The 26549-nt window shown below is 44.4% G+C and overlaps 1 protein-coding gene across 1 annotated transcript in view; it reads right to left on the reverse strand.

The window, feature by feature from the left end:
• Window positions 1-26549, reverse strand: part of TMEM45B (transmembrane protein 45B) — a 48498-nt gene that overhangs the window by 16354 nt on the left and 5595 nt on the right. The window contains exon 2 of the mRNA XM_089660091.1: window positions 12124-12315. Coding sequence (XP_089516217.1) covers window positions 12124-12307 — 184 coding nt within the window. The 5' untranslated portion in view covers window positions 12308-12315. The remainder of the gene's footprint in view (window positions 1-12123; window positions 12316-26549) is intronic.

Consider the following 26549-nt stretch of genomic DNA (forward strand, 5'->3'; position numbering starts at 1 on the left):
TTGATTCAATATAGTGGTTGAACATGACTCTTATCTTCACGGAACCTTTCAGCTAGCTCTTCCTAGAGTGGGTGTGGCACCCGCCCACTTCAGGAAAAGGGTTTAAACGGGATCAGTTGGGAGCTTTCCTAGCAGAAGAGGACGTTCTGATGCTGAGACCGTTGCCAAGGCTATATGGGTTCATCGGATTGTCGCATTTACGGCTTCCCATGACCCCCTGTGCAGTATGGTTCCGATGGGGTCTGTGCCTTCCCGTCTTTCCATAGCTTTTGTAATGCATTAATTCTATGCTGCAACGCTGTCAGAAGATGTGTCTATTTCATGCTGTAATGTTCACATTATTATTGGTGTGTGTTATTATGCAGATTGTGATGACTATAAGATATATCCTCCTGTGTGTTGTGTGATAATAAAAGTGGAGGTTTTGACAGTGCAAGAATATTGCAGTTGAATTTTGTTATTTCTTGGAGTGCCGAGCGAATGCTATGATGTACCAGGGCAGGTGTTCATTTGGTAGAGGGTCTTTCACTTGCTTTGAATAATTAATGGTGTAAATGCTGGTTAAATGTACCTGTGTGACTACCTGTCTATTGTGTGTGTATACGAGATAGATATAGATAGATACCCCCATGTGGAAGGTTCCTGGCACATTAACAAGCTTCACAGAGCTGCACGCTGGACACAATTTCCCCACACATCCTCTTAGGACAGGAGTGTGGGTGGAGACAGGGAGAGGCGGGGACAGGAGAGGCAGAGCAGATATGTGCTCTCTCCTCTGCTTTTCCATTGGTGTGGAGGATGGGGGGAGGGGAGGGGGGGGAGGAGCTGGACACTGTCAGAGAAGACGAGGCATCAGAGACTTGGGGAGGATGCTGAGGAGCATACAGGGGGAAATTAGACACAGTCGGAGATGATTGGTGCAGCGGAGGAACAGTGACAAGCACCGGTCTCCCTTTTAGTGAAGCAGCTGGAAGCCGCGGGAGGGAGAGGAGGAGAAGCAACTTCCAGCTGTTTCACAAAAAGGGAGAACGGTGGTTGTCACTGTCCCTCTGCTGCACCGATCATCTCTGACTTTGCTCCTGTGATACATGTCATCCATTGGTGCAGACTATGTGCGGTGAACCCCCTGCACCAATCGATGATATGCCTCAAACTTTCCACTGCCCATCACTAGCAGCGTGTAGCAAGACACTACCACTGCCCGGGACCCCGACTCACTCAAAAGGGGAGACTTCCACCTCCTCCTCTGTTCCCCACACTATCACCGGACCTCTCAAGGGCCCCCTACTGACCCCCAGCCCTTAGGCAATGTCCGAATGGTCAGTCCGCCCCTGACCAGCACAGTCCTTCAGCTGTAGCAGGGAGCCATCTAATAACCAAATGGGTGTATGCAGCGCTGGCTCAGCCTTCTTCTACACAGCTGGGAAACAAACAATAGGCAGGGGTGTGCTCTGTTTGCAGCATTAACCCTATGTCAGTAGGATGATCGAGGCCCAATGTGTATGAGAGGGAAGCTGTGTAGTGCTAGGAGGTTGCCTGTCATCACTGAGATGGTCGTTTCATGTTTTGTTGATTTAATATATTTTCTACTGTTTCTAAAAATGTTTTTTTTTTTTTTTTTTTTTTTTTGAGGGGGGGGGGGGTGGGTGCAAAGTAGTCCAGCACTGGCCCTGCATGGAGGGCACCTAAATTGGATAGGTAACTTCCCCACAGCTACTTTTCCAGCAAGGTTAGTGGGTGGTCTATGGGAATGAGTTGTCTGGCTTTGTATATGCATTTTTAGCAATGAATAAGTGCAAAATGCATTAGTTGTATTCTGCCATTGGATAGTCTGCTTTTATTGAAGATTTCCAATAAAAGTAAATTCTAGATGTGCAGTTGACTAGATTGCTCTTTTCTTCTCTGTGTATGTACTTGGAAGCGCACTTGTAGCCAGTTTTCAATCCAACGGGTGGTAATAATTAGTGTATTTTTTTAATGGTTTGGAGCGGATAGTGAGGTACTGTCTTGGGGCCAATCCTGTTTAACTTGTTCATAAACGACATAGCAATTGGTATAATTAGTTCAACCGCAGTGTTTGCCAACGATACAAAGCTAAAAACAGGATAATAAACAACTTCACAACAGGATATAGCAACTCGAGACCTCGATAGAATAGGGGGGGTGGGCAACTACATGACAAACGAGGTTCAATGTAGGAAAATGTAAAGTAATGCACCTAGGGGCTAAAAATGTGAATGCAAAATTATGCGCTAGGGGAGATCCTTTGGGGGGGAAATCAAGGATGGAAAAGGATTTGGGATCCTAGTAGATGACAGACTCAGCAATAGCATACAATGCCAAGCTGAAGCATGCAAGGCCAGTATACTATTAGCATGCATGCAAGGGTATTTACTCAAGAGATAAAACAAAATTCTACCACTTTACAAAACTCTGGTTCGGCTGCATTTTAGTATGCCGTCCAGTTCTAGTCTCCTGTCTCAGGGAACTGGAGAGAGTCCAGAGAAAAGCAAGAAAGTTAAAGGGGCTGTAGGATCTCAGTTATGAGGAAAAACTACATACATTAAAACTTATTTTCCCTGGAGAAGAGTTGCTCAAGAGGAGGCATGATCGCAATATACAAATACACTCACCAGCCACTTTATTAGTTACACCTTGCTAGTACCAAGCTGGACCCCCTTTTGCCTTCAAAACTGCCTTAATTCTTCGTGGCATAAATTCAACAAGGTTTGGAAAGATTCCTCAGAAATTTTGGTCCATATTGACATGAGTTACTGTTGCCTATCATCTCTAACCAGTCTGCCCATTCTCCTCTGACATCAACAAGGCATTTTCATCCATACAACTGCCTCTTACTTGATATTTTCTCTTTTTCGGACCATTCTCTGTAAACCCTAGAGGTGTTTATGCATGAAAATCCCAGTAGATCAGCAGTTTAAATATTCAGACCAGCCCATCTGGCACCAACAACCATGCCACATTCAAAGTCACTTAAATCCCCTTTCTTCCCCATTCTGATGCTCGATTTGAACTTCAGCAAGTAGTCTGCACCATGTCTAGATGCGTAAATGCATTGAGTTGTTGATTGGCTGATTAGCAATTTGTGGTACTAAGCAATTTAACAGGTGTACTTAATAAAGTGGTCGATGAGTGTATCTAAACAGTGATTCTAGCATAACATTCTAGCAAACTATTCAGTCTCAGGTCGATGACAAATAAAAGTTGTACGAAAAGCGTTTTAACATTAAATTGCATAGGATTTTTTTTTCTTAACTTTTTGAGCAGTACGGATGTGGAGCTCCCTTCTGCAATCAGTGGTTTCAGCAAGAAGTGTCCATAATTTCAGAAAACTTAGTTGGGTATATTAGATAACACCATATACAGGGACATGAGAAGTGTAAAGACAAATACGTACACACACTCATACAGGTTGAATTGGATGGACTGGTGTCTTTGTTTACGCTTACCAACTGTGTAACTGTGTTAGACTTTTTTCCTTATTAAATACACCTAAATTCTCTGTTTACCTCCATTTTTACAATGCAGCGTAGATCTTTAGTAACCAATCTCACAAAGTGCAGCTCACAGACTACATCATAGCTATGGGGATCTGGATGCACCGTGGGTTATTAGATGGTTTTCTGCTCAGGCTTATACGCCAAGTGTGAGAGTGAGGAAGAGGACACACAGAACACAAGAATAAGCTGCTGTCACTGTCCTTTCATAATGTTCTGCTGCTGAGTTGTAATGCCATTTTAAGAGCCCCATAAAATCTGTTTTTAGTAGTTCAGTATTTAAAATAATTCTTGATGTGCCTTGCCCATTTTGCCCGATTCCTGTTCCATGTTTTATTTTATTTTGCACAGGTTTCTGTTGGCCATGTGTAGTTTATGGAATGTGATTAGCATTCCTGCTTAGCCAATGTTGTAAAAATGCTTGGTTAGTGTCAGGGCAGGAGCCGAGGAACAGACAGGCAGGCCTAACAATGTAACGCACTGGCTGACGACAACCACCACCCACAGACCGAAGTCCCTCAGGGCGCGGAGTCTAAGTCCCAGGCTGCCCTTCACCAGGGCCCCTGATGGTGGGGATGGACTTGACGCAGCCAGGAACCAGGTCGCGGCCCCCGAGACACCTCAGCTGCGGTAATGGCCGCCGCCAATGGCGTGTAGCTGGTGGAAGAAACAAAAGAGTAGTCAGACAAGCCGGGGTCAACAACAACAGGACAAAACAGTACAGGACAGCAGACGAGAATCACAGGTCACAAGCCGGGTTCAGCAACAGAGGGTCAGATCAAAGGAGAATACAAAGAATAGTCAAGTCACAAGCCGAATCAGAATACCAGGAGAGTCACGAGAGTCAGAACATAGTAATAGTGACACAAGACACAAGTGCAAAGAGCATGTGCGGGCCATAGGCTTATATGTCATCAGCCACGCCCCTCTGGGGGGTGGACCTCAGGGACCTGAAGGCATAAAAAGGATTCCCATCATGCACAGCAGAATCCAAGATGGACGCCAGCACATGGAGTAACATAACCTCAGGGAAAAGGTAGGACCTTGACAGTTAGCAAGTTCATTGCTTTCAATCATTTCGGCCTGACCTATAGATACGTAAAGAGAAACGGGCAGAGTAAACATTAACTAATGTTCTCCTAAGCAGAGGTAGAGCCTTCAAATATAGTGAGAAAATATGGCTGCCGCCGTGTAGATATTGTGATGGGGAAATCCAGTATGGAGAGCACAGGGTGCTGCATGTACCTAAAAACATGAAACGATCAATAGAAATAATGCCACCACTGTGATTGTTCTAGACAGAGGAGGCAGATGCTTTTTATAGGGGTCTCCTAAATTCAAACTTTGGGAAATCGAGAGCATGTTGCTCTGCAAAGAGAGACTGTGTGGAGGCAGCTTTTACAAAAAATCCTGCTATGGGGATCTGGATGCAAGGTTTATTCCCATGAGAATAAAAGATTTTGGTTACTCTAAGTAGTTATACCCAGACTAGGATTTTTTTCCCCTTTCTTAGCTGTAGACAAGCTGCCTAAGTTGAAGTAATGTTTGAGGTTATACTTACCTGCTCTGTGTAACTATATTGCACAGAACGGTAGCTTTTCTCCTCTTCTAGCAGTCCCAACCAGTGTGGTCCACTTCTCCCTCTTTCTGATGCCCCCGTAGCAAGCCAGGAGCTAAGGAGGCACTCGTGTACGCACGTTCCCAAACTAGGCTGTGTGTGTCCACACACACACACACTGCATATAAGTGGATGTAGAGTGGTGTGTGGCAATAACACACAGTCCGGGTGTAAATGTAAAGAACTTGTGTTGAAGTAGAGCAAAGACAGTTCACAACAAGCCCAGTAGGAGGACAGCCCAACCGGAAACAGACAGATTCCAACAGCGTGCAGAGAAGAAGGTTTCAGCCGAACTGACAGGCCGCTGGCTAGATCTAAGGTGCAAAAGAACTTGGCTTGTCCAAGGGCCATTAGGGATTCCTCAACCCGAGAAAGTGGTTAGGCATCTCATTGGTTGCATGGATTGAGTTTACGGTAGTCCACATAGAACTATAGACTACCATCCTTCTTTCGCACCAGGACAACAGAAGCAGCCCATGGACTGCAGCTTTCTTTGATCAATCCACTCTGTAGCATATTGTGGAGTAACTCCTTGACCTCTTGGCACAACATTGGGGTATTGTGATGGTGCCAATCCCGGATGGGCGGTGCGTCCCCCATATGTATGGGGTGGTCGATGGATAAGGTGAACATGTGATCCTCCAGACTGGTTTTTCCAGCAGCTGATGAAGCTGAGGTAGGAAAAGGGGATTTGTTTTGCTGCTCCAGTAGCAACCTGTATTGAGTCTCATTCCAGGAGGCCATTGCTGCCTGTAGAGGGGCGCATACCGCTTCCACCCCAGGTTGGGCCTCAAAGATACAGTGGCGAGGCACTCTGTAGAGATTAAACACTCTTGGTGTCACAGGGTCATTGCTGGGTTCTATCCTAATGGTGGCCCCCTGTAACTTCTGGTGGGCTCCGACAGAGTGACCAGACCACCCCTTGCAGGGGTGCCCCCGAGTAGTACTTGCTTGGTGGTGTAGGGACCACTCCTACTTGTTCAAGTTGCTTCATGATTGTCTTGCACTAGGCCTTGTAGGCCTGGAGCACTCTGAGCCACACCACTTGCAAGCTGCAGCTGTGTGGCTGCTGGCCCGAATGTTCATATTTGGCTAACAGGTGGTGTCAAGTCCAGGTTTTTCAAAACATTCACGCTCAGTACAACAGACACAACTGGGTTGACTGGGCACCAGCACCCCAACTCACTCCACCACCTGGTCTTCGATTGAATCCTCACCCAGGTGATGCCTTCGATCAGGATAGGTAGATTATTTGCCGCTCTGAGGGACAACCAGAAGGGGTCCAGCTGTTCTTGTGCTCCAAAATCTCTGCACATAGAAATCCTCCATGACTGTGACCTCTGACCCAGTGTCAATCAGGCATGGGACTTCTATCCCATTGACAAGGGCTGATACTATTGGACTTGGTGCAACCATGACCTCTAAACTACAGCCTGAAAAGGTTTGAAAATCCAGACCGCCCACAGTACCTGGATATGTTTCCATAATGGTTGTACCACCAGTATTTCTGATCCTCCTCGGGTCCCTGCACAGTGGGTTTAGAGGAGGCTACCTCCTGTTTCAAGAGAGCCATATCTTGAGCTAGCTTTGTCAGCGTGGTTTGCATGGTTGACGGGTGAAGGTGCCAGGGCCTCCTGCTCGAGATATGCAGGTTCAAATTTCTTGGTCACTGCCACTGTTGCATCTGTCTCTTCTTGTTCCCACGCAACTGGATCCATCACTGCATTGTGGAAGGAGGTGGCAGGTTGGCCTATGCGCCAGCTGTGAATTGTTCTTAGTATATTGTCTGAATCAGTGATGTCAGCACTGCCGCACACATTCCTCTTTTCCCAGGAGCCTCCAGAGGTCCTGCATGTCCACAGCATAATGGCTGAGGTTCTTGTCCTCCTGCTGTTTCCTTAAGAAGAACCTTCACCACAGCTTCAGAAGTGGTATCTTGTCCCCAAACAGGCTCTCCAAGTGTGACACAATATGTTCTAGAGTAGCTCGCTCCTCTTCTAGGAACGCCATCATCGTGTGGTGGGCATCATCCTCTATGGTTGGAAAGTGCTGTGCACCTGTACCAGGTTCCGGCCCAGCCACCAGCTAGGCCAGAACCTGGCACACGTACACACCACTTTCTAGTCTCTCCTATTCTGCCATGGCAATGTTAGAGCCATTTAACTTCAGTATTAGAGCTAAGTCCAGTCCTAGTTGAGCCATACAGGAGCCCAATATTCCTTCCGCACCCACTGTAAGGGACATATCCTGCCAACTGCCGCCAAATATAAGTGGATGAAGTAGCAACAACACAGTCCGGGTGCAATTTAAAGAAACTTGTATTGAAGTAGAGCAAAGACAGTTCACAACACATCCTGTGGGAGGACAGCTCAACTGAGAAGACTCGCAGATTCCAACAGCATGTAAAAAAGCTCACAGCACCTGTTAGGAGGGGCAGAATGTGGCCTGGCCATCTCATACCCAAGCGGGAAGAAGTTGTGAACCCTACGCTTTCCCTCCTCATCTGGAATCTTTTCCTGTTACTAATACTGTCTGTGAAAGATGTGGTACCACCTGTCCCTACACTACTCACATGCAACTGCATGCCAAAAACTGGGGAGCAGGGAATTAAAGACTCTGCTGACCCAAGATGGCCACCAAGGATCACATGGATCCAATGCAGCCAACCAGAATGCTGTATCCAGGCACCAAGAAACCACAGAGAAACCATGCTTTTCCTTGACTTCCTCTCCAGGCTGTAATTCCGCTCTGCTCAGGTGCCACCTACAGTGGAGGAGCAGACTGCACCTGCCTACATACCACTAAGCCATGTCCTCACTCCCTCCTCACAGAAGTCTGACCAATGGTAACAAGAGTTTAGGGCTCGGCTGCCCTCAGTTTCTCCTGTGAAAGCAAGAAGCGAAGGGAGCGTTGCTGGAGCTAGAAACAGGACTAGAGTGGTGACATGGAGCCAGGTAAGTGTTAAGGGACCGAGGAGGTTAAGACAGATAGTGAGGCATTTTTTACTTTAATTCAGAGAATACAATAAAAAATGTTTGGACTTTATTACTACTTTAATGAATGTATGAATTGCTATTGTAGCTGATACTGCACTTGCAAGAAGGTTGGTTGTGGACAGCTTTAAATAATTACTATGGCATGAATAGTCACTACCTTTACATAAAACCTTTCAGCCCTTAAGATATACAAAATCACAAACAAGATTTAGAACAATTTCAGCAACAAAGTGTATCTAAAAGTTAAAAAAAAACTTTTCATTTTGGGTTGAGGGAAAAAAAAACACATCAGTGTCCTATTGGGGAGATTTCTTCCCCCTCACATAAAAACACAACAGTAAGATAAAGGAAAATTTCTTCCATTTGAGGAAAATCCCCTCTTAGACAGTCAACAGAAAGTCCCCATAGGAAGATTTTCCATTGATTTGGGTCTGGTGTCAATTAAAAGTCTTGTATTTTCCATTTCTTTCTCCCCCGAGAGAGTGTGGATCTCCCTAATCTAGACATGGACAGTAATAAAAACCTGATAGAGGGTTCAAACCACTGCTCTAGATGATGCTGGACATCCTCCAGCCAGGAAATGAGGTGGGCTCTGTCTGTCTTATTGCAACTTCTAATGCACAATTGACAGAAGCTCACAGTGCAGTGAAATCGGAGTAAGCCATTTCAGTACAGGAGAGGAGCCTGTACAACTGGCAAGACCAAATGGAAGGTTGGAGTTCAGCTTACAGTATGTTTAAAACCCTTTATTTTTTTTAATATGGATCTGTAGGACTATGTGTGCTGAGTTCAAGAGTGCAGGGTGTGCAGAGTTCAAGAGTGTGTTATGTACAGATTACAGAGTACACAAGCATGCTATGTACATACAGGGTTTAGGGGTGTGCTATGTACAGAGTGCAGGGTTCAGGAGTATGCAGCATGCAGAGTTCAGGAGTGAGCTACATGCAGAGTTTAGGAATATGCAGTGTACAGAGTTCAGAGGTCTGAGAGGTTCAGAGGTGTACAAAGTGCAGGGTTGAGGAGTGCGCTATATACAGAGCATAGGGTTTAGGGGTGTGCTATGCACAGAGTGCAGGGTTCAGCTTTCTTTCACAGCCTTCATATATCACTTCCAAGTCTCCATCTCACCCTCTCCTATCCCCCACCTCTGCACACATCTTCTTCCGCAGCCCTCATCTTTACACCCCCACCAAAAGCTTCCTTTCACCTCACCTACCCGGCCTGGCTCTAGTACTTCCACGCAGTGTAGACAGCTCTGCTTCTCTATCTCACTTGCAGGGAGATTGGTCAACAATGTCCCTGCCATGGGCTCATGCAGGACAGGCAGGGATCTGCGAGAGCCGCCTGAGAGGGAAGCTGTCCTGTGTTTACAAGCAACAGTGGTGAGTGGGAAGCAGAGGGCAAGAGCCAGAGGGGGTGGAATGGAGTCCTGCCACATTCCGCCTTTAAAAATAAAGCCCTCAGTGCAAGAGCCACATGCAATGGACTGGCCAGGTTCGGTCCATGGGCCTTGTGTTTGACACATGTGATCTAGAACCTTCCTTCTCAGCCCGACTATCCCTGGCTCACCTCTTTCATTCATTGGATTTCAGATCCTTCAATCATGAAAGCTCAAAATCAAATGGGGGATTTACCTCGGGTGGTCTGCATGCAAATACAGCCTACTTCGTAACACCCACTCCTTTAGACCAACACCTACCTAGAAAGGCATTGTGGCATTTGCAGAACTCTTTGCCCTTATGCAAGCAGTGGGTCGATTCTTGAAGAGCACTCGAGAGAAGTACTGAGGCAGTGTCATAAGGTTTTCAGGAAACCAGGTACAGCATCCCACTGGGCTGTGGGCCGCTACCTCCCTCCCCCATCTGCCATGATCTGCCTGCATTGCATAGACATGCTGGTAGATCTATTGGCTCCTGTCTAATTTGACCCTACTATGTGTATGTATGAATGAATGTGAGTTAGGGACCTTAGGTTGTGAGCTGCTTGAGGGCAGGGACTGATGTGAGTGTGCAATATATATGTAAAGCACTACATAAATTTATGGTGTTTTTATAAGTACCTGTAATAAATAAATAATTACATAGAGAAGCACAGACACCCAGTGATTAAATCTCCGAGTATAAATTAAGGTATGTAATGAAAATGGAAAGGTTTTACTGAAAATGTTTAACAAGCAAGTGTTTTAACACAATATATACTACAAAATTATAAGAATGGCATTTTCTTCTGTTTGGATAAGATAGAATACAGTTGTGTCCAAAATTATTCAACCCCCAATGCTGTAAAGGGGTTTAGGGACTATAGTGTACATTTGGAATTGTATTCAGAATCAAATCCTACAAGGACGTTGTAACTACCCAAATGCAACTAAAATGACATCAATTGTTTATGTAATACAGTAGTAAATGGTTCTTATGTGGTTTCTTCATTGCCACAATTATTCAACCCCTTAAAGACTACCACTCTGAAGAACAGAGGTTCATACAGGTGCTTTCCATCAGGTATTGAAAACACCTGTGGATGTCACCGAGCAGCAATCAAGCATAATAAGCACCAATTAGGCAGCTTTAAAATGACTGTGATACTCAGCTCCTTCTAGACATTTACTGGTGTGGTTACAAACATGGTGAAGGCAAGAGAATGGTCCAGGAAGACAAGAGAAGAGGTGATTTCTCTTCACAGGAAGGGCAATGGCTATAAGAAGATTGCAAAGATGTTAAACATACCAAGAGACACCTTAGGAAGCATCATTCGCAAATTCAAGGCAAAGGGCACTGTTGAAACGCTACCTGGTCGTGGCAGAAAGAAGATGCTGACTTCGACTGCTGTGCGCTACCTGAAGCGTAGAGTGGAGAGAAGTCCCCGTGTGACTGCTGAGGAACTGAGAAAAGATTTGTCAGATGTGGGTACAGAAGTTTCAGCCCAGACAATAAGACGCACACTGCGTAATGAAGGCCTCCGTGCCAGAACTCCCAGGCGTACCCCCTTGCTGTCTCCAAAGAATAAGAAGAGTCGACTGCAGTATGCCAAAAGCCATGTGGACAAACCACAAAAGTTGTGGGATAGTGTTCTGTGGACTGATGAAACAAAATTAGAACTGTTTGGGCCCATGGATCAACGCTATGTTTGGAGGAGGAAGAACAAGGCCTATGATGAAAAGAACACCTTGCCTACTGTGAAGCATGGTGGAGGGTCAATCATGCTTTGGGGCTGTTTTGCTTCTGCAGGTACAGGGAAGCTTCAGCGTGTGCAAGGTACCATGAATTCTCTTCAGTACCAGGAGATATTGGATGGAAACGTGATGCAGTCCGTCACACACCTGAGGCTTGGGAGACGTTGGACCTTTCAACAGGACAATGATCCCAAGCATACCTCCAAGTCCACTAGAGCATGGTTGCAGAGGAAAGGCTGGAACATTTTGGAGTGGCCATCGCAGTCACCAGACTTAAATCCGATTGAGAACCTCTGGTGGGACTTAAAGAAAGCAGTTGCAGTGCGCAAGCCTAAGAATGTGACTGAACTGGAGGCCTTTGCCCATGAAGAATGGGCGAAGATACCCGTAGATCGCTGCAAGACACTTGTGTCAAGCTATGCTTCACGTTTAAAAGCTGTTATAACTGTAAAAGGATGCTGTACTAAGTACTAAGATTGAATGTCACTTGGGGGTTGAATAAAACTGATAATGCTGTGAGCACAGAAAAGACATTTGTGGTTATTTCATTATAACTGTTATGTTATATTTGTCTGACCTACAAGTGCCTCTTTAATGTAAATGTAAGCAAGATGACTGAATGATCAAAAGCAATGTCAAACTGGCCAAAACACTCAATTTCAGTGGGGGTTGAATAATTTTGGACACAACTGTACATGCAGGAACCCCCTTTAAATTAAGTCAATGGAAATATTTCAAACAATGCAATGTATTTGACCCAGTATGATAGAGAATTTGCTGTACCCAGCCTTGTCTGCTCTGCTGCCCACCTCCCGATCTTACCTATGAGAGAAAACACAGCTTTCATTATGCCCTCAATGAGCTCCAGGCGCTGGTAGCACTTGCTGGGGCGGCAGTTCTCTTTCCCTCTGTTGCTCAAGTACTTGAGTGGGTATTTCACGGACCACCACAGGCCGAAGACCAAGAAGAAGCTGCCCGGCAGGGCATGGCCCTTGAAGTTTGCCATTTATGTCCCTGGAAGAGAAATTAGGAAAAGCTTGGTGAACTGATTGCCTGGTTAGAAATCACAGACAGATGGAGGTGCCACCCAACTGGACACAGGGTGTGTTAGGTTCATCATCCTGGCAGAGTAATGTGATATGCACTTTATCGCGCCAACACAATTAATGGCTCAGAGAGGAAGATTAGAGACAAATCAATAGTTTCAGTCACTGAGGACGGATGGAAAACAAAATTCCTTTTAAAACAGGAATCTAACTGTGAAAAATTTAAATTATGCTGAATCATTAAAGTGCTCCTATCTTCAAAATAATAAAAAAACAAGTACTCTGGTGGTATACCAGACATTAGCTGATACGTGTTGATTAGAGGCGATCCCGAGTGTTGGGCACTTAGATGAGATGGCTGCATTTGTTTTCACTTTTCAGGCTATGTACAGAACACTCTGAACTCTTGCTGAAAGGACTTTGCTTCTCTGGAAGGTATGAACTTGGCAGCCTACATTATTTAGGGCTGGACTGTTTCGTGTACAGAGTGGTGTTGAACTATGCTGCGTGAACTGTGTTGCAGAATCTTAAGTAAAGCTTTTAACGGTTTTAAAACTGGTCTGAAGTAATTGAAAGGGGCGCATGGTGGTACATTGCATAGCAGAACAGGGCCTGTAAAGCACACATGGGGTACAGAATCAAGGTCACTACAGAGGGTTGACTGGGCAGAAGATGGAGGATGTGAACAGTTGCTACAGGTAACCAAAGACTGGTGGAGAGTGTACAACAGCCTGTCATAAAGCATGGTACCCGACATGGCGGAACATTCTTCGGTAGTGGGGTTGGGCAGGTGGGGGAGCGGTGATCTGGCTTCCTTCCCAGCAGTCGGTTCCCCGAAATATTGGGACCGAACCTGTGTTAATGACACCCACTGCCTAGCCTCATGGTGTGGAGGGTGTGGAAAGATCCAGGTATGCTGCACAGGTGGGTAAGGTATGGACTCAGCAGTGTCCCTTCTTAATGCAACATACTATGAAGAAGGTGTGTAGTGATACAGGACAGTATGTTTCACAGAGGAACTCTGTACATTTAACTACTGCACACAGTGTATGGCTCATTTCTAAGCTGGGGAAGCGGCACAATGTTTGACTCTCACATGAACATGGTCCCCGCCTGGTCCCGGGCATTGATGAGTGTGTGGCCATGTGAAAGGTATTCCCCACGTGCGGGGTGAGTAGGCTCCACCCACAACTTGACGTAGTCAGCAAGCATACGCCGCCCATTGCCAACAGTATGGAAATCCACATTCTGAAATCTCATCATTGTTTGTTAACATCCTCCTCCCCCCTCCCTCTCTTCCTCCCCCTCCCTCTCTTCCTCCCCCTCCCTCTCTTCCCCCCTCTCTCCCTCTTCCCCCCCTCTCTCCCTCTTCCCCCCCTCTCTCTCTCCTCTCTTGCCCCCCTCTCTCTCTTCCCCTCCCTCTCTTCCTCCCTCTGCCCCCCTCTATTCTCTCCCTTCTCTCTTTCTCTCCTCTCTCTCCCTCCCTCCCCCCTCTCTCTGCTCTCTCTCCCCCCTCCTCTCTCTGCTCTCTCCCCCCCCCTCCTCTTTCTATCTCCCTCCTCTCTTCTCTTTCTCCTCTCTCTATCCCCTCTCTCGCTCCCTCCCTCCTCTGATTGGTGTCGGTGGGAAGAATAGTGCCCCATCATTAGTGCCAGTGTGGGAGGAATAGTGCCCCATCATTAGTGCCAGTGTGGGAGGAATAGTGCCCCATCATTAGTGCCAGTGTGGGAGGAATAGTGCCCCATCATTAGTGCCAGTGTGGGAGGAATAGTGCCCCATCATTAGTGCCAGTGTGGGAGGAATAGTGCCCCATCATTGGTGTCAGTGGGAGGAATAGTGCCCCATCACTGGTGTCAGTGGGAGGAATAGTGCCCCATCATTGGTGCCAGTGTGGGAGGAAGTGCCCCATCATTGGTGCCAGTGTGGGAGGAAGTGCCCCATCATTGGTGCCAGTGTGGGAGGAAGTGCCCCATCATTGGTGCCAGTGTGGGAGGAAGTGCCCCATCATTGGTGCCAGTGTGGGAGGAAGTGCCCCATCATTGGTGCCAGTGTGGGAGGAATAGTGTCCCATCATTGGTATTAGTGGGAGGAATAGTGCCCCATCATTGGTGTCAGTGTGGGAGGAATAGTGCCCCATCATTGGTGCCAGTGTGGGAGGAATAGTGCCCCATCATTGGTGCCAGTGTGGGAGGAAGTGCCCCATCATTGGTGCCAGTGTGGGAGGAATAGTGTCCCATCATTGGTATCAGTGGGAGGAATAGTGCCCCATCATTGGTGTCAGTGTGGAAGTAATAGTACCCCATCATTGGTGTCCGTGGGAGGAATAGTGCCCCATTGTTGGTGTCAGTGGGAGGAATAGAGCCCCATCGTTGTCAGTGGGCGGAGCTCTAATAGGAAGAGGTGGGGCCTAAATAGGAAGGGTGAGGTTTACAGATGAAGGGGTAGATCAAACAGGAAGGGGTGGGAAAAATTTAGATGCGAGAGGGGTGCCCGATTTTAGTCTTGCCTAGGGCAGCACAAAACCAAAATACACCACTGATCGTTCCATCCCTGTAACCTTGTTTGAAAAATTTATTCTTGATTTTTATGAGCGGATTGATCATGCCCTGGAAGGTGGTATACCTTCTTGTTCCCTGGGGATCTGGAACATCTCCATACTCTTACAGTTCAGTAAGCACTGCAGTGAGTTGCAATAGTGTTGGTATTTTTGTACTACTACTGATAGCGGTTTTATAATTTTTTGAATTTTGTAAAAGATCAAACCATTATATAAATAATCTTTGGTCCCGAGGGACCTGTGTTATCTTCACTATAAAAACAAGGGATATTTTGGTTCATCTTGCTCATTGGCCATGTCTCCAATATGGTTGGCGTCTCTTAATACTAACCAAAATATTGGAAATATTAATTCTATGTGATTATAGAGAGATAGAGGGTCATTTGATGCTCTCTTGTTGCGGTCAGCACTATGAGATGGATATCTGACCACCTTTGTTGTTCCAATGGTTCACGCCACTAAAACTTTGGACCATGCAGCCTCATCTTGGATATTTTGATGGCTCTGATTAATATTGATTGCTTAATTCCCTTGTAGGTACCATAATGGTAATATTATCAATGTCATTGACTAGCTTTCTGTGTATAAATTATCACTCATTCCTATGTGTTTATCTAGAAATCTTTGTATTTATGCCCCCTAAAGATCAAAAAAGTGGAATGATCGAAACGCGTCGGAGTAACTTTTTGGGAATTTTGTTATTCTAAAAAAGGAAGTATCTTTGCTATTCTAAAAAAGGAAGTATCTTTGCTATCAGAGCTAATATATCTTTTTTTAAAAAGATTATGTATCTTTCACAAGTATATCTATGTAATAAAAGCATATGTTTTAAAAAAAGTTCCTTTGAGTATATGTGTAATGACATAGTTGCTGCATTAAAGTCCCATAGGTGGATTCTTTATACGTCTCTGTAAACCTTAGAGATAGTTGTGCATGAAACTCCCAGTAGATCAGCAGTTTTTGAAATACCCATACCAGCCTGTCTGGCACCAACAACCATGCCATGTTTAAAGTCACTTAAATCTCCTTTCTTCCCCATTCTGATGCTCGGTTTGAACTTCAGCAAGTTGTCTTCACCACATCTTCATGCCTAAATGCATTGAGTTGCTGCCATGTGATTGGCCGATTAGCAATTTGTTACCAAGCAATTGAACAGATGTACGCAATAAAGTGTCCTGTGAGTGTAGGTGCATACAGAGTCAAAATGAATGCCACCCCTTCACTTGTCCTCTTACATGTTATTCCCCAGTTACTTACTGTAGGGTTGATGCTACATAAATACTTTTTTAGGGCCCATTCAGACCTTGGCGTCCTGGTGCACTGCCCTTCTTTGTACAATAATGTGCTTTGCATTATGGCAGCTCATACAAATGACTGGGTTGGCAGTGTATCAAATCACACCAAAGAAAGTGAATACACAAATTTGACAACGCAACACACCACAAATCACGGTAATGCATTGCTGCAAGTTGTGGTGGATTGAAGAGCATTGACATTGAAGCTGCATTGTCTTAGTGCATTGCAGTGCTATTTTGAATGCCATCCCAATGCACTAAGACCCCTTTCACATGGATGTCCATTCATCCCTCCGAGTGTAAACGGACTTGGTTCTGTTAGGCCCTAGGCACTTTAACATGGGGCAGATTCTGTTCCGTTCAGCAGGGGATCAGTTCACAGATGCCCTGCTGATCAGAGCATAATGGCGAATGACACATCCATATCTGCTCAGTTTGGCAGAGCCAGCTCTGCTGTATGGGCGGCCTAGAGTAAAGAGATTCCTCTGTTGGTTTACAACTGACTACCCTCCTAATCCACTCCTCCTAGTGGACCCGATCGGACTCAGTGCTAGGTGGGTGTAAACGGACACAAGTCCATTTACACTCGCCTGTCCAAAGGGATGAACGAACCTTCTGATCAGGTCTGCCTAAAAAACTGACAGGTGTGCCTGATCAGAACGGTCGTCTGAAAGGGGTTTTACTCATTTATAATGAGTTGACATGCATTACTGCGGTGGGGCAGAAGAGTGTTAGGTTCCTTCTGATGCAACAAAATGCTACGTGCTTAAAAATATAAATATATAGCAAATCACAATTTCTGTTTGCTGCACACTGTGAAAGTCCTTTATGCACTTCAAATTGCACCCCCCCCCATGTACACTGCCAGATATGACCTAACTGAGCTGCTTAGTGCTATGGACACAAACAGCACCCGGTAACAATCCTGCTTTTCCTCAGAGCTAACAGCTACCTGCGAATACATAAAATGTTTAATTGTGGCTGGGACAAGCAGGGACGGGTGGCTGAAGTCTCTGAAGACAGGCGACAGTCACTGGTAATAGCGTACCATTCACACAGGTGCTGCTGTCACTGCAGAGCTTCACACGCCATGGGAAACAGGAGACTGCAGGGAAAACTAATCATCCCTGCTGCATAGATGTTATTAATTATACCTCACACCTACAGGTGTCCTTATCTATGTAAATGAATATGATTATTATCCCATTTATTTCATAACCCCACATACAGTTTATTTGTAGTATTTTAAATCCCTTCAATTCTGCTCCTGTATACCTTTTTTTATATCTTTGTATGACTAATGTATATGGATTGTTATTTCATTTTTATTTTTTATGTGGTGTTTGTGAATTTTTGAGACATATTTTAGCTCTGTTTTTGCAGGATTTATAATGAGCCTACCTTTTAGTGTTCGCCTGGTACCTGTAGGTGGAATGTTAAATAATGTTAGTAACTTGATATTTAGTGGTCTACAACTAAGGTCTTCTTTCGCTGAAAGGCATTAGCATTACCCTGTGGTGTTTGTATTCTGTGAAATAATGGGTTGATCATGTAGCCCATAGATGAGTTCTGCCTTTTGGTATTTGTCAGTTGCTTTGCGGGTCCATATCTATGCAAATCCCTGACTGATCAATTTCTAAAATCACCCAAGGATGACATGTGCTGTACATGGACATCCCACCAAATCTTATATTATATAGGCAGCTGCTTTAAAGCTGTAGTAAACTGTAATTAAAAAAAAATGGTCTCTTTGCAGGCTCATATCACAATATGCTAGTATACACCGCATGCTAGCACATTATGACAGACTTGCCTTAAAATAATGGATCCCTACAGTGGTGCGTTGTCACCACAGATCAGGCTTCCCCTTGTCTTCCTTCTGGGTTCGTGGGCTCCAGCCATATGAATGGCCAAGCCATGCTGAGGTCACTCCTGCACATGCATGTGGAAGTCAGGGTCGAGGCACTGTATTCTCAATAAACGGCATGCCGTTCATTGAGAGTGCAGTATGCATGCGCCAGTGACATCACCAGCTGCTACGCATATAAATATCTCCTAAACAGTGTAGTCTTACCTCTAGGCACAAGGTAAGCTTTAAAGTAGATGTAAACCAAACTGAAAGACATTTAGTTTGCTTTGTGCATCAAATAACTGCCTATTTAAAAACATCTTTATTTTTATCTTTATTCCTCCTTTTTTACATCTTAGTGCTGCTGATCTCCTGTAACCTCTTTGCAGATACTTGCTGTCCACCTGTACATCAGTGATGGTTGCATGGCATTTCTCAGGGTGTTTTTCTTGATGATAACAACTAGAGATGAGTTCAGGCTGTAGGTAGGTTGCCAGCAGTTTGTTAATTAGGAAGCTGGCTAGCCCAGACTAGAGAAGGGGTTAATGTGCTGCACCTCTGTTCCTGAACCTTTTGGACCCAGCCTACCTGCCCTTTGATATAAATCAGGAGGACGGCTGAGTTGCAGAGCTTATGCTGTGAAGCACCAAAAGAGTGACTGCTGTACCCATCAGTCCATTGGAAGGCACCAGGAGCCCGGAAAACCTCCAAGTCTTAGGAAACACCATTTATGGACCATCACCTTGCTGAGGTACTCCGGGCAGCTTAGTTGAGTTAGTCAGGGAATGTTGCATTGAACTGTGTTGCAGAATGTTCAAGTAAAGTTGCATCAACTGTGCCAAGCCTGGTCAAGTTTAATTTAAAGGGGTACAGAAGTTAATAAGTGCACGCATGAGGTGCACGGCGGGACCCCATTGTGTTCTCAGGAGTGAGGGGACAGGAGGTACACTGGACTGGTGGAAAGGGCACAGGCTCAGCTGTGTCCCTCCAAAATGCAACTTGCATCTAGCTAAAAGTGTTTAGCGACATAGGACAGTACTTTTACTTAGGCACTTTGAGTAATTAATTACTGCACACAGTGTATGACTCATCTCTAAGTCAAGGAACCACCATAATGTTTGATTCTCACGTGAACACAGTCTCCACCTGATCCTAGGCATTGATGAGGGCGCTCAAAGTGAAAAGGTACCCCCCAGGTTGCCTTAAAAATCTTATATCTCTTCCAGACGCTCCCAATTGCGCTCCCCTTGCCGTTTCTGAGGAAGGTGAGTGGTGTATTTCTGCGTTTCATATGGGCTAAATCTCCCCCGCAAATTTCTAATTCCTATTTGTCGTTGTCTAAGGGCCATGAAGGGATGGCTTTCCCAGGCTGTTAGGTACTATCAAGCCATTCATTTGGCTAGAATTCTTTCCTGGTGTAGGGATGGGGGGTCTTCGGCAATGGGTGGAGATGGAGCAGTGTGCAGTGGATGCTCCTCTTCAGTGTCTCCCATGGCTGGAATCCCACAAACTCCCGGCCGTCAAGTCCCATCCTTTGTTGAGCACATCCTTGGGGGTTGCACGTGGTTGTGCGAGGGGCCAACTTGTCCGCTCCGCGATCTCCCGCCTGTATCCAGTTCTGGATAACCCTCGTTTTGCACCAGGGATTTCGGACGGGAGATTTTGGTCTCTATTGGGGGGTGGCTCTTTCCGTCTTTGTGATTTTATGACCTGGCCCCGGCTAAAGTCTCCGATGGAAATAGGGCAAATGTTTGTTCCTCCCTTTCATAGTTGGAGGTTACAACAACTCGTTCATTTCTTGTCTTCCTTGAGGATTTCTGTGTTACTCCCGAGCCTACCTCACATGCTGTCTCGTTGGCTTACAAGTTGCTCAGCCGTCCAGATGACATGTTTGTCCCACCATTTCTTCTCAAAATGGGAGGAGAAGTTGCACAGGACATTTTCGTCCGAACAGAGACCACATCTTGTATTTTGCCCACTGTTCCTCTGTATCCGGTAAATATCAGGAATTGAGGTATACAATGCTTACCCGGTGGTATAGGGTTACGGTGCTCCTACATATGATCTTTCCTGAGGCTTGTTGAAGGTTTGTTGTCGCTGTAATGAGGAGGACGGCTCGCTTTTACATATTTTTTGGTCATGTAGGAAATTGGCTGCCTTTTTGGCACAGGTGAAGGCTCTGATTTGGCGCCTGACTGGGTTTAACCTGGGGGATGACCCCGCTGGTTATCTGTTGCTCCACTTTGATCTCTGTAGGAAATGTTTCAAGCGCTCCTTGTTGGTGCACTTGCTCAATGCTGCTTGAGCCTGTATTCCTGCTCTCTGGAAACAGGAGGCTCCCCCCTCTATTTCTATGTGGTTATCCATGACGGCAGTCCAAGGTCAGGAGGCCCAGTTTCACCAGAAATGGATTAATTGGCCTTGCTTTACTTGCTCAAATGATTATGCTGCCTTGCTGCGATAAGTGGCTTGCTGTCCCTCCGTCGTTCTCCTTTTACACCTCTCCTTTTCCTTCTTCCCCCCCCCCCCTCTCCCTCTTCTTACCCTTTTTCCTGGTCCTGGATGCCACTGCTATTTTGTTTATGTCAATAGACTGCTCTGTTTGTACTACCTTCAGGACCAGTGTTCTATACTTTGCTGTTTTTGAAACCAATAATTTGCTTCTCTATGTAATTGGACTGCACCTGGTTCATTGTTTTTTCTGCTGGCATCCACTTATGTGTCTTATTTTTGTATACATTTGTACTCTAAAAAATCTGTTAAAGAATGTTAAAAAAAAACAAAACTTTTGAGCGATATATTCAGGAAAATATCAATCCAATTGGACTTAGTCCAAATCTTTCCAACATTAGACAATGTGAGTTTAGATTTAAAGATGACAGAGAAGGGAGACTGAATATCATCAATCTCTCATCCTATACATTATCAAGAGAAGAGGAAGGAGTATTAACTTTGGGACTTTGTCACAATAAAAGAATGGATAAGTTTGAAACAATAAAAGACATCAATCTCTTTGCACAAAAATTGTTCTTTAGAATTCTGTATGTTAAACATACCAATCAAACTGAAAATATTGAGTCTAATTTGACAGCGGCAGACTTCAAAGCACTTAGAGATTTAACATTACTATTGGAGGAAAGTGAATCGAATGATCAGATTGATGGTTGGAACATTGAAAGTGTGTTTGAACAAATGGATGAGGATACGCAGGTACAGAATATGAGCTTTCGTAAGAAATCTCATATCTTTCCATCATTGAATCAAAACCCAGCTATTTCTCTATTTGTACAACAGGTTACCAAAGATATTGAATCACTTAAATTGGATAACACCCTTCACAATTTGAGTATAGCTGAAAAAACTGCAGTTAGGTCATTATCGACAAAACACTAATATAACCATAAAACCTTTCCGACAAAAGAGGAAATATTGTCCTGATGGACTCCTGTATGTATGAAAAACATGTGCCTAAAAATTTCTGTTGCATTGATTAACAAATGTAATTTACAGTTCGATGATTTAGTGGATTCAGCGCATAGAAATGGAGTCATTCAAAAAGATCTATGGGAATATATTAGAATTAGGCATCCTAGGATGCCAACATTCTATGCACTTCTCAAAATTCACAAAGATATAAATAATCCTCCTGGCAGACCTATCATTTCAGAAAATGGTTGCATTTCAGAAGGCATCAGTCAAGTGATAGATCACCATCTTAGACCCCACGTTATGAGTCTAGCATCTTATGTAAAAGATTCTATCCATTTTTTAAAAATCATTGAAAATCTAGATATACCTCAATCTGCCTATCTAGTTACAGTGGATGAGGAGTCTCTCTACAATTGTATTCCATACAACAAAATGTATTGCAGCGATCAAATCCATTCTGCAACAACATGGAGTGCATGAATGGAGATTCAACTAATTCATTCTAACTATGCTTGAATACATATTAAGTCATAACACTTTTTTGTTTAAAGGCTGCCACTACCTACAGGTACTGGGCGTAGCTATGGGGACCTGTTGCGCTCCCTCCTACGCCAATCTGTACCTGGAGTGTGTGAGCAAGATTTGTCAAATGAGTCTGTCTGTTTACACACAACACATTATCATCTGGCAACGATATATAGATGATATATTCTTTGTTTGGAATGGTCCTGAAACACTGCAAAAAAAAAAAAAAAAAAAAAAGGATGACTTGAGGTGATGAATCAAAATTATTCGAATCTCTTCTTTACTATGACTTATGACAGAGAAAAGATTAACTTTTTGGGACATATGTATCTCCAAGACAACAGGAGGATGTTTGGAAAGTAGTCTTTTTAGGAAAGAAACTGGCTGAAATACTATTTTGCATGCAGACAGTTTTCATCCAGAGCCATTAAAGAGATCCTTTCCATACAGTCAATATTTATGTATCAAACAAAACTGCACTAATGATGTTGTATTTCAGAATAAGGCAGAATAAGCTCACCAAACAATTGTTAGCACGAGGCTATACAAAAACATGCCTTAAGAAGGCCTTTAATTGTGTGAAAAATTTGGATAGGCATAGTCTATTTAATTCTAAAACACACAAACAGGCTGATAAAGATGAGATTAGGGTCATCTTAAAATATTCCAATGAACATGTCAAAATAAGGAAAATATTACAAAATCACTGGTTAGTGAAAACCCTTTTATTACATACAGAAGGGCAGGATCCTTCAAACATTCTTTTGGACAAAGTGAATACAAAAAGGCACTCAGAGATGTGATCCATGTAAATATATTCGCACTTTCCCCTGTGGAAAGTGCGCATACTGTTATTCACTAAATAATATTTAAAAAAAAATGTACTCTTCCAAATGGAGACAAATGCATTTCCAAACATTTTGTTAATTGCCAGGCGAAAGGAGTAGTGTATCTTATGTCATGTGAATCTTTTCATGTAGGTAAAACACGTTAAGAATTTTGGCAACGTATTTATAAACACATTCATGCTATGAGAACAGGGAATCTTTACCTACCCTTGGGCAGACATGTTGCTAAAGTCCATAAATATAGAATGCCTAAAGTTATTTTTTCAGCTCTAGATAGGATACACATTCCCACCAGGGGAGGCGACTGCAACAAAGCACTACTCCAGCAAAAAATGCGCTGGATTAGGTGCCTGGATGCCACTCGCCATCCTGGTCTAACTGAATCTGAAAGTTACAGACCCTTTTTAGAGGGCTTTACCTCTGATAAGACAGACTGAAATATCTTTAATGAATCCTCTTATCAAGTCATCCAACTGATTCTCCTCACCAGGGGAGATTTTCCCCATCTTATATGTGCTGCAGGGTTGTTTTGATTATGTTGCTACTTTATTGCATCTCTTCTCTTTTAGATAAATGTTTATTATACTGTCCAGATTATTTGGTTCTTTTTTGTTATATTTAAGATCATTGTACATGCTTCCTGTGTTGGAGTTTGTGTCTGCCCCTTGGGATGCAGCGGTTTTGTGTTGGCATGCCCGGCACGGAAAGGCTCCCCCAGTCCAATAATGAGTTTTTGAATTAATGCAGTTTAGATATTCAATTTATTATCCCTTTCTGTTGCTGCTGAGAGTGTATCTTTAATTATGGAGGGACATTGAAATTAACCAAGTATCCATTTGTAATTTATAGATCGGTTAATAAGATGTACATTAAGAGGATTCAAGAATCTTCTGTCCCTATCAATATCAGACAAAGCAGATTTATAAAAAGGAAAAGACCTTTCCGAGATACGCTTGATGCCTTGTTATGTTGTCAAGACATCAATATACATGATATTATATTAATTGATATATGCTTTGTTATACCAGTGTCTGTGAAGTGGGACCTGGTTCCTGCATGTCAAACTATGACCTCATCCTCTGGTGGAGACTTATTTTCCAAACACAAAGTATCTTCTTTTGAATAATTGTGGAGGTATACAACTCACATCTTATATGGTTGGCCTTTCGGTTTTTCAACTATAAAAAATATGTATAAAGGATTAATTACTGACAATGATTGTTTTAGAGTGGTATCCTTTCCCTGAAGAAGAATCTGTACTAAGGTATTCGAAACGCGTTGATTTTAGGCTGAATAGACTTGTAGCACAGGTCTGCAAAAAATTTTTTTTCAAGAGCTGTTTTGGTTATTCCACGTAATCTTTATGTTTTTTTGGTGCGCTGAATCTGAAAATGACCTCCATTTTGTCATAGGACATTGCGTTTCCTGACAATTTAGGTAACTATGTTAAATAAGGCAATACCTCAAAATAAATGGAAATAGACTTATAAAATTAAAGTTTTATTACAATTTTTTCATGAAAATCCTTTTTTGAACTGAAATTAGCTCACCTATAGGGGCGTATTTGCCACGAGGCAAACTAGGCATTTGCCTAGGGCGGCACGTTTCATGGGGCAGCACGGCGGCAGTGCCGCCCCCCCTTTCCCACAGAAGGGATACTTTCGTGGGAAAGGGACGGGGTGTGCTCGGAGCACTGTCGGTGTGCCGGTGTAGCGGCAAGATGAGTCCCCCCATGAAGATGTGAAGACTATCTGCAGGAAGGCCAGAGGAAGGAGGAAGCAGAAGAGGACATGGTCAGGGGGGTGGCGCCGGCCCACTCCTTTGCAGCCACCGCCGGAGATCGAGGGAGAGAAGAGACACAGGCACAGGAATGATCCTGACACCATCTGGAGGAGCCGCTGCTGGACAGGTAAGTGCTTGGAGGACTGGTGCTCCCTCGGTCCTGTCTCACTGTCCCCTAATACACTGCCCCCCCACCTGTTCTACTTCCCTCCCCCGTCCCATTGCCCCCCATCCATCACACTGCCCCCTGCCCCCACATGTCACCCTGCCCCCACACCTGTTCCACTTCCCCCTCCTGTACGATTCCTCCCACTGATACCAATGATGGGGCACTATTCCTCACACACTGACACTAATCATGGGGCACCATCATTGGTGTCAGTGGGAGGAATAGTGCCCCATCACTGGTGTCAGTGGGAGGAATAGTGCCCCATCACTGGTGTCAGTGGGAGGAATAGTGCCCCATCACTGGTGTCAGTGGGAGGAATAGTGCCCCATCATTAGTGCCAGTGGGAGGAATAGCGCCCCATCGGTGTCAGTGGGCGGAGCTCTAATAGGAAGAGGTGGGGCCTAAAGAGGAAGGGGTGGAGTTTGCAGATGAAAGGGTGGGACAAATTTAGATGCGGAGGGGGGGGTGCCGATTTTAGTCTTGCCTAGGGCAGCACAAAACCAAAAATACACCACTGCTCACCTACACACACTAAAATCGATTCTTCTTCCCTGTGAGGCTCCTCTTGGTGCATTTACGCTTGTGAGTAGCATCTGGAAGGTCTCTCTGAAGCATCCAACAGTAGTCTGCCACCATTGTAATGCTCCATTTTCCCTGGTATCTCCTTTCAATCTCTTTAATGTCTTGGTGGAATCATCACCTTGTTCTTCACTCACAGCTCCCAAATTTTCAGGAAAGTAGTCAAGGTGGGACTGGAGGAAATGCACTTTCAAACTCATCCGGCAACTTAAAGCTTGAAATGCTTTCAGCATTCATCTGACGATCTTTTTGTAGTGAGGATCTTTGTTATTGCCTAAAAATTTCTGTACGACTTCTTTAAATGCAATCCACCCTTCTTTTTGAGGATCCGTCATGGTATTGACAAACTCCTGATCAACTATAAGCCTTCTAATGTCTGGTCCGACGAACACACCTTCCTTCAATTTTGCCTCCAACAGGCCTGGAAACTTGGTGACCAAGTATTTGAAGCATTCTCCATCTCTTTGAAGTGATTTTATGAATTGCTTCATCAATCCCAATTTTATGTGGAGACGTGGTAGAAGAACTTTATGGGAAGGTACCAAAGTTTCTCGGAGGACATTTTTTTCACCAACTGTTCGCACCCTCGGCTGCCAACTCTTCTTGGTCCAGTGATTTTGTCGGTCTCGACTGTCCTATAGACAAGGAAAACAAGGGTATTTGGTATACCCAGCTTGTTGCCTGAGCAGCATGCACAAGACCTTCAAGTCTCCACACACTTGCCAACCATGGTCTTCATATTTAAGTTTACGAAGAACCAATCCCAAGTTCTCGTAGGTTTCCTTCAAGTCTACGGAATGACCAAAAGGTATGGAAGCGTAAAAACCACCGTTGTGGAGTAAAACTGCTTTGAGACTTCTTTTTGAAGAATCTATAAAAAGACACCATTGCTCTGAATCATATTGGATTTTAAAATTGACCCATCAGACTTTCGACATCGATAGTAGTCAGACATGTCACTCAGAGGAGCACTTGTATTCGCCCCCTTTGCAGGGGGGAGGGGCAGAGATTGTTTACCTGCAAATAACAACAAAGGGCCAGAAGAGAACTAGGGAAATGAGGAAATAGAATTTTTTTTCCCTAAAACTTGCTTAGCCTATGTATATATTGCTAACCATCAGATTTACAGTGCTATATTTTTTTTTATATAACTTGGACAACCCCTTTAA

Source organism: Staurois parvus, unplaced genomic scaffold (genome assembly GCF_062004578.1).
Source record: "Staurois parvus isolate SC_StPar_1 unplaced genomic scaffold, SC_StPar_1.0 ptg001200l, whole genome shotgun sequence".
Lineage (NCBI taxonomy): Eukaryota > Metazoa > Chordata > Amphibia > Anura > Ranidae > Staurois > Staurois parvus.